The sequence below is a fragment of the Simochromis diagramma genome, unplaced genomic scaffold (genome assembly GCF_900408965.1).
Source record: "Simochromis diagramma unplaced genomic scaffold, fSimDia1.1 OVJJ01000216.1, whole genome shotgun sequence".
Lineage (NCBI taxonomy): Eukaryota > Metazoa > Chordata > Actinopteri > Cichliformes > Cichlidae > Simochromis > Simochromis diagramma.
Window position 1 is genome coordinate 6,358,244 of NW_024386883.1, and position 9,380 is coordinate 6,367,623.

The 9,380-nt window shown below is 41.4% G+C and overlaps 1 protein-coding gene across 1 annotated transcript; it reads left to right on the forward strand.

Moving 5' to 3' along the window:
- The first annotated feature begins 6,034 nt into the window (after positions 1-6,034).
- On the forward strand, positions 6,035-7,045 carry LOC120734085 (olfactory receptor 1-like). The gene has a single exon (XM_040032658.1). It carries the CDS (start codon positions 6,035-6,037, stop codon positions 7,013-7,015), a length of 981 nt encoding a protein of 326 aa, XP_039888592.1. The 3' UTR covers positions 7,016-7,045.
- Positions 7,046-9,380: the final 2,335 nt, after the last annotated feature.

Here is a 9,380-nt window from a genome sequence, read left to right on the forward strand (position 1 = left end):
AGGGGGCAGAAGCCCCCGGACAACATAGCCCCTGGGATTCCTGGGACACACAAACCCTTCCACTTCACAGGAAAGGTAGCCATATGGTAGAGATTCGCAGAGGGGAGTAGCGAGTTCCAATGCATTTATTTTATTAAGGATGCAAAAGCATACACAGTGAACATCTACTGTATGCAATTTCTTGTTTAGGGTATTCCTGTGAGTTTTATTCATACACGTTTTCCAGCTTTATCCTTGGAACAGATGAGACTGGCAAAGGAAGAACGTCAGACAGAGTAGTCAGACCCTGTTCATCGAGTGCTGGTTCAGAAAGGCTAGCAGCCGGCTCTCTGTCCTCAGTTAGAACAGATCCAAGAACATGTCTGTGAAGGTTCTCAGTCATCCAGGTCATCGTAGTCAAAGGAGCTGTACAGTGCAGCGAGGAATGCCCAGACCTCTACATTGGAGAGACCAAACAGCCACTTCACAAGCGCATGGCACAACACAGAAGAGCCACCTCCACAGGACAAGACTCAGCAGTCCATCTGCATCTTAAGGATAAAGGACACTCTTTCGAGGATGCCAATGTTCACATTTTGGACAGAGAGGACAGATGGTTTGAAAGAGGAGTGAAAGAAGCCATCTATGTCCACTGTGAGCGACTATCTTTGAACAGAGGCGGGGGTTTACGACACCAACTCTCTGCCATCTATAATCCAGCTTTGAGATCCCTTCCCAGACGCCTTGACGCCCACTCACATCCTGGGCCATCTGACCTCAGGAATTCGCATGAGAAGGTGGGGCCAGGTTTCACAATGAACATACCCGAAACTCTGGCTGATTGGGACCCACACCCAGTTTCACACCTTGGCTCAGGCGATTAGAGGATCATCAGGGGGTCCTTTTGTCCCTCTGTGGGGGGTTACTCCCACTAGGTTTATATCTGGGACTCTCCACCATTTGACCTTAGAACTGAAGAAGCTTCTCGGATGAGAGGTGAAACGTCTTCAAGCAACTTAAAGAAGTCCAGACGCTTTTCTTTGCAAGATCCAAGAACAGTCTCACTCAAGTTCACTTCCTCCAGCTTATGAGCTTGCAACCTGGTAAGAACACTGACAGAAAACACATCAGGGTGGGATTTCAACAGCTCATCCTCTCCTAGGATACAGCTGGGCTTATCCACCACTTCAGGAACAAGGAGTACCTTGACCCCAGCAATATCATTTCCCATTATAAACTCAACACCCTGAATAGGAAATAAGTTTCTCACTGCAACCTTGAAAAAACCAGAGGCTAACCTCAACTGCACATGAACACAATGTAACGGTGCTGGTATGTAGGCCATCCCAATACCTTGCACTATTGTACTTGTGTTACAGGATGACTCATCACTGACCGGTAAAACATCGGCCAATAGAAATGATTGTGAGCCACCTGTGTCCCTTAGTATTCTCACGGGCTTCGGATCCCCAGGAAACCCTGTTAAGGAGACAAAACCATCAAAAATGAAGGGTTTAAAACACTTATCAGGTTCACTCATGGTCACATTAGAGGGGCAGTTTAGCGACTTGACTAGGCCAACCCCTTTAGCTTGTTTTAATTGCTGGGGCACTTGTTTATGTTTAAGAGCCAAACACTCAGAAACTATATGTCCCACTTTGTGACAGTAAAAACATTGTCTATCAGACTTGGAACCCGAGGAACCCCTAGGTTGTTGAGGGTGCGGCTTTGTGTCCTCTTTCATTTGTTCATGATAGGGTGATTCAGATTTACCCACAAACACGCTTTTGTGCGTCAAAGCAAATTCTTCTGCCAGGACAGCTGCCTCTTGCAAAGTGGCAACTTTTTGTTCATTCAGGTACAGCACCGTATGCTCAGGAACACAGTTTTTGAATTCCTCCAACAATAACAGTTCACGCAGTGCGTTAAACTCTGAAACTTTGCTTGCTTGACACCACCTATCAAATAGTATCCCCCTTTCCTTTGCAAACTCAAGAAATGTTTGAGCAGTGGATTTCCTCAGGGTCCTGAAACGCTGCCTGTAAGCTTCAGGGACCAACTCATAGGCTGAGTATAGCACTTTTGACATTGTCATACACAAGACTGTCCTCAATAGTGAGAGCTGCGCATACTTCCTGTGCTTTACCAATTAATTTGCACTGAAGCAAAAGGGACCAAACCTCCTTGGGCCAATGTAAAGCAATGCGCTCAAACACATTAAAATAGGCCTCCACCTCAGTCTCCCTGAATGGTGGAACCAGGGCAATGTTTTTGCCTACATCAAATGTTGGAGGTGCAGGAGCAGGGGGAGAATTATCTGAAGGATTACTAACGTTATCTTCATACTTCACTGAAGGTTTTGCACTACTCTGCCTGGTTTACACTCAATGTCATTTACCCTTACTTGAATATTGTATATTGTATATTGCATAGCTTTCTTGTTATACGTAAAATGGTATTGTATTTATTTAAATTTTTACTTTTTAATTATTTTATTTGCATTTTTTAATCACTCTCTTATATTTAAATGTTCATTTGCTATTTCATCTAGGGTTTGAGAGTAACGAAATTTCTATTCTCTGTATGTCCTGTACATGTGGCAGAATTGACAAATAAAGTTGACTTGACTTGACTTGACTTGACTTGAGGTGGAGCAGAAGGCTCAGGAGACAATTTGTTAGCTTGCAACTCCAGCTGGCGCAACCTAATAGATGTCTCAGCTTCTAGCTGCCGACACTTTAGCTTGAATTCAAGCTCATCCTTACGTTCCCTTTCTTTGGTTCAAGTTCAAGACGAGCCAAACGTACCTTTAAGCGTGCACCAACACTGGGATTACTGGATTCGACAGAGAAGGGCTCAAACCGTGGAAGAGAGGCTGGGGGTTTTCCCCCACCTGGTTTGACCACAGTAGGTGTCACTGTCCCCTCCCCAGTACAAACCTCAGGCTGATCAGAGGTTTCAAAGACCGACGCTGCATCCCTAGTGTCCGCGTCTAAAGGGAACACACCTTTCCCAACCAACCCACTGACCACAAGAGACTTTAACTCGTTCTTCTTCATGGTCTTAGCCACAGTGTGTGTGTATATATATATATATGTATATGTATATATATATATATATATCTCCATATATATATATATCTCCACTCAGTCTCCAGTGTCAGCTGCTCACTCGCTCTCCACTCAATCTCCAGCGCCTCCGGTGTCACTTTCAGCTCAGTCTCCAGTGCCACCTGTAGTTCAGTCTCCTGTGTCACCTGTAGTTCAGTCTCCTGTGTCACCTGTAGCTCAGTCTCCTGTGTCACCGCTACCCGTAGCTCAGGCTCCGGTATTACCAGTTTCACTCATTCACTTTATGCAGGGAGAAAGTCTTGTTTCTACTCAGGGTGCTTTTCATGGTTTAGCCGCCATTGGCACAGTTTGCCACTCCAGGGCTTCCCCAGAGGCTAGGTCTCAGTCCCCAGCTGATTCTGGACCCCTGAAGTTTAGTGAGAACTGCACCATGTCAGCGTTGCCTGGGCAGAGCCAGTGCTCAGTGCAGTGCCAGTTGTCTTTATGTCAGCTAGTGGACTCCATGCCTGCTGGCTTTGTGATGGCTTCTGCTGGAGGGTCCGAGGGACCATTCCGGCCTTTGTCTCGTGTCTCCGCTGGAGGGTCCGAGGAACCGCTCCAGCCTTTGTCTCGTGTCTCTGCTGGAGGGTCCGAGGGACTGCTCCGGCATTCGTCTTCTGTCATCGCAGGAGGATCCAAGGGATCCGCCCAGCCTGCAGCGCCACCGTCTCCAGCTTCCACGCCGCCGCCGGCAGCGCCACCGGCAGCGCCACCGGCAGCGCCACCGGCAGTGCCACCGGCAGTGCCACTGTCTTCCACACCGCCGCCGGCAGCGCCACCGTCTCCGGCTTCCACGCCGACGCCTGCAGCGCCATTCTCAGCTGGTCTAGCCTCAGTGCTTTCAGCCTCGCCTGCAGCAGCGGCTTCGTCCATGCCTTCGCCTGGCCCAGCTTCAGCTTCGACTTCGCCTGGTCCAGCTTCAGCTTCAGCGTCGCCTGGCCCTGCCTCCGTGTCTTCGCCTTCAGCGTCGCCTGGTCCTGCCTCCATGTCTTCGCCTTCAGCGTCGCCTGGTCCTGCCTCCGTGTCTTTGCCTTCAGCATCGTCTGGTCCTGCCTCTTCTGGGTCTGCGGTTAATCGGCCACCTTCCAGGCTACTGGTCGTGGGCGGCCCCCAGGCCCCCTTCGCCTGAGTCGCCGCCATTGCCTTCCGCGCGGCCAGCCTCCGGACCAGTGCCGTCGTCACCGCCATTGCCTTCCGCACGGCCGGCCCCCCGGACCAGTGCCGTCGTCGCCGCCGTTGCCGTCCGCAAGGTCAGCCTCCTGAACGGTTCAGGCTCCTGTGTTGTCGGCTCCCGGGCCGGCCCCCTGAACTGTTCTGTTTTGGACTTTGTTTTCTTGAGCTCCGGTGTGTTTCTTTTTTTGTCTTCTTTTGGTTTTGGACTCGTGTTTTGTTTTATGGCCTTCTAGTGCTCTTGTTTTTCTTTAGCTCTGCCCAGTTTAGGTTCCAGTTTCATGTTCCCCCGCCATTGCTGTTTGTATCCACTCCTGTTAATAAATGCTCACCTGCACCAGAGCTGCTGCATTTTGGGTCCTTTCTACTAACTCCACACGTCTGCCACAACGGACGTGACAGAAAAGCTTTTTCTGTGATCATGGACCTATGTTTTATCTGGCATGCAATGATACATCTTTAAACCGCATAATGGCATATGTTTCCTTAGTTAGTTTAATCTGTATTCCTCTAATATTAATAGCGTTTACTTATGTTTGCATTTCCATAGCACTGAGCAGAATTGCGTCGGGAGAGGAATGACTCAAAGCACTGGAGACACATAGGAAACACACCCAAAGTAAATCGGGAATAGTGAGGAATAACAAGACAAGGGAAGTAAACTCTACACAAGACACACAAGACAAAAGACTTTCACAATAAAACAGGAAAGAAGAAGCAGAATATAAACAGAGACTGCAAAGGATAAAATAAATTATAAAGGAAACTATAGTATATTATTTATACACGAGAAGAGTCAAACAGCATAAGAGATTCTCAATAAACAAGGAATCACAAAACCCAAAAGAACTGTAAATACAAAACCCTGGGTCTAAAAACCCAGGGATCCTGACAAATAATTTAAATGAATTTGTTGGCACTAGTCTACTTTTACTGGGGCACATACGCTTATGTTGCTAAGGATGTTTCTTACAGTTAGATTCATAGCGACACATTTTACTTTGCGATTGATTACTTTTTTTTTTTTCAATGAAAACTGTGTCAAAGCTTTGATTGAAACTATAGAGCCAGGTATAAAATATGCATATTAATTAACTATATTTTTCAAAGAACAATGGTAATTGAATTTATTATGTAAAGAAAACAGACTACTAAATGAAAGATGTAGGTTTTAACCTGTTTAACTTGAACATATTCAAGTATGCCTTACCTTGCCTTCCTTTGTCATGACTTAGATTCTAGTTTCTTGGCGGTATTCCTTGGATGCATGAAATATCAGTATAAATGCAAAAATTAAAAAGAGCGCATTAACATATTTAATGCAAAATAACATGAAAAATCTGTTTGTACAGTTGTTAAATTTACGATTTAATGTGATTTAAAGCTAAAGCATCTGTATTTTAATTTATCATGCTGATCTAAAATAATCTTCCCAATGTTACCTCCTGAAAAGCTAAGTATTTTTATGTGATGTTAAATTTATATAATTTTATTATATTACACTGAAACCTGAGCTGCTGGCATTTTACTTTTTTTTTTTTTTGCCACCCAGTGAGTAGAAAATAAGATGGCCATGTGACAAAGTTACTTGCTTCTGCTGCATCACAGTCTTAGAGGTAAAATACAAATACCAGGTTGGTCATGAGACGCCTCACTGTAGTGCACTGCTTATGTAGTTTGGGCAAAATTTTATTACAGCAACTTTGGATCAGATGCTTCACTTTGTGTTATATGCTTTTATCTGTGATTTTTATGACTAAGGAAACCTATTTGTAATGGACTCAGAAGAAAAAGCCACTACTAAGTCTAATTCCACATTTGTTCGCCCTGCAATATTTTATCTCAGTGGATTTTCCAACATCCCTCATGTTAAATATTTCTATGTTTTCCTGTGTTTTGTCTACATCATGACTGTTTTGGGGAATGGCTTTCTTCTCTCACTTATTTGGCTGGTGAAGACACTTCATACTCCTAAATACATGATTGTGTTCAACATGGCTTTGGCAGATTTGTGTGGGAGCACAGCTCTCATCCCAAAAGTCTTAGATACGTTTCTGTTTGACAGGAGATACATTGTTTATGAGGCCTGTTTAAGTTATATGTTCTTTGTTTTTTTTTTTGGAGGTGTGCAGTCATGGACGCTTGTCACGATGGCATATGACAGACTTATAGCAATTTGTTTCCCTTTAAGGTATCATAGCATTGTGACTAAAACATCTATTACATCAATGTTGCTGTTTATATGGCTTGTTATGTTGAGTCTAACAACATTAGTTGTTGGGCTTGTTAATCGTCTTTCCTTCTGTGACTCTGTTGTAGTGAAAAGCTTTTTCTGTGATCATGGACCAATATATCGTCTGGCATGTAATGATCCATCTTTAAATATCATTATGGCAAATGTTGTTGTAAGTATAGGAGTCTTTATTCCGCTAATATTCATAGCCTGCACTTATGTTTGCATTTCCATAGCGCTGAGCAAAATTGCATCAGGAGAGGAACGACTTAAAGCACTGAAAACTTGTACTTCTCATCTGATCCTTGTTGCTATTTTGTCCCTACCATTTGTAGGTACAAACATTGCTGTATGGACCTCCTACATTCATCCTAATGCCAGAATTATAAACTCAACTTTGACACACACCATACCAGCTTTGATCAATCCTATTGTATATGCTTTGAAGACAGAAGAAGTAATGAGTGCAGTCAAGAAGCTTTGGAAAATAAATAATATTAGCAGTCCAGTCACAAAATGGTGAACCAAATGTTTCTATTATATTGACCTATTTGGGACTATTACACTATACTTAAAAAAAAAAAAAAAAAACAAGTTCTAGCTATTTGTGCTATAATATTACATTTAGAAATAGTGTATTATGTTATGTTCTTCACTGTATATCATGTTTACATAAAATGTTTTGAATACTGTATATTGTATGGAAAATAATTTTAACACCCACAACCCTTGAAAAAAGGTTTAAAAAAGCAATGAATGAATGAAAGTTGAATTTATGTACCTGTTTTTTTTTCAAGTTATATATTTAAATGTAAAAACCAGGAGGACGGTTGGAACTGTGTATTCACCTTTATTTGATCAGGAAGTAAAAAAATAATTTCTTTAGCAATAATGTCCCTAAACATATGAATATGTGACTATGGGTTCTTCTATATGACATAAAATCTGAAAGAAAGCCATCATATAAACACAATGAACAAAACTTATCATTCAGACCTCAGGCAATAAATTCCACTAAGAAAATATGAACCATTTCCTATTTGAAAAGAAGTAAGAGGAAGCAAGTGCTTATCATATTTCATCAAATGTATTTGTTCTTGTATATGCACATATATACACTATCTATAGATAATATATCTAGTTATATTAATATAAAGATGCCCATATATTGATGTATAATTATGTAATTATGCCAATCCAAAATATTCCTTTATCTATTTCTACTTCTTGGTTCATTTTGAATCACAAATTAAGTTTAAAGCAGCCAGCCCTGTTACGTTTGTGGACAGTGTTAGAGCAGCATACACAGGGCTGTACTGTGCATGTGATGAAAAAAAACTGTCTGTGCGATAAACTATTTTGCATAAGTAGCACTTGTGGCCTCTCTTCCCTGTGCCATGGCTTCTAACCTCTCCTCTTTGAGGAGAAATTGAGAAATAAAGGGTAGAATGCTACAACCCGAGCTGCTCATCACTGTCTTTGTTACCTGTTGACGGTGTTGGACTGAATGATGTGCTGGGGTCAACATTCTGATTTCTTAGCTAGCTTTGCATTAAGTTGCTGTCTGTGCAGATTCTTGAATAGAGTAGAAGTTGTTTTAGCATCATAATACAGTTGTTTTTGTCCCAGAAGTGGTCACCATTTTGATCATCACACTCTTGTGCTATCTTGATATAATAAAAGTCAATTTGTCTCCCTTTAAGGTATCATAGTATTGTTACTGAAACATCAATTGCTGCTATTCTGCTGTTTGTATGGATTTTTTTGGTGAGTGTAATTGCAACCATGGTTGGGCTTGTTAATCGTCTTTCATTCTGTAGATCTTTAGTAATAAACAGCTTTTATTGTGATCATGGACCAATTTATCATCTAGCTTGTAATGATACATCTTTAAATTTCAAGTTAGCATTTTCCCTAGTCATTATAATTCTCATCATTCCCCTAGCATTCATAGTAGTCACATATATCTGTATTTCCATAGCACCGAGGAGGACTACTTCAAGAGAGGAACGAGTCAGAGCGTTAAAAACTTGTACTTCTCACCTGATCCTTGTGGTCATGTTCTTCTTGCCAGTTGGAATCACTAACATAGTTGCAATGGCCTTCTACATTGATCCTAATGCTAGAATGATAAATTACACATTGACACACACCATACCACCTTTGCTCAATCCTATTGTATATGCTTTAAAGACAGAAGAAGTGAAAAATGCAATAAAACAGCTTTGTAAAAGAAATAATGTTAGCAATACAGTCACAAAATGGTGAATCATATGCCTCTACTTAGACTATTACAGTAGACTTTCTTTTAGCAAATAAACAACAACTATTGACCTGCTCACTATATGTGCTATAATATTTAGAAATAATAATAATGTGTTATGTGTTCATTACTGTATATCATGTTTACATAAAATGTTGAATATCATATAAAATAATAGTATATTTTAAATCAAATCAAATCACTTTTATTGTCACATCACATGTGCAGGTACATTGATACAGCACATGCGAGTGAAATTCTTGTGTGCGAGCTTCACAAGCAACAGAGTTGTGCAAAATACAATAACACAAACAGGCAAAATATACGAATGGCTAAATCTGAAACTAATAAATATATGTACAATATATAATAGTATATGCAAAAAAAAATTTTCTGGATGTGTATACTAAATGTTTTTCTACGTGTGTGTGTGTGTGTGTGTATACACATATTCTACAAATTAAATAGAGTCAACAATAAATAAAAATATACAGAGTTGAGACATGTGCAAAACAGTGGCATTAATGTACAGTATGTAGTGCATAATGTTGAAGTTCCAGTAGTGAAGCTGAGGTGTCTATGACGTGTTCAGCAGTCTGATGGCCTGGTGGAAGAAGCTGTCTCT

Excerpts from the sequence above, each read along its gene's own strand:
- LOC120734085 (XM_040032658.1), top strand. The coding sequence starts at position 6,035 with ATGGACTCAGAAGAAAAAGCCACTACTAAGTCTAATTCCACATTTGTT.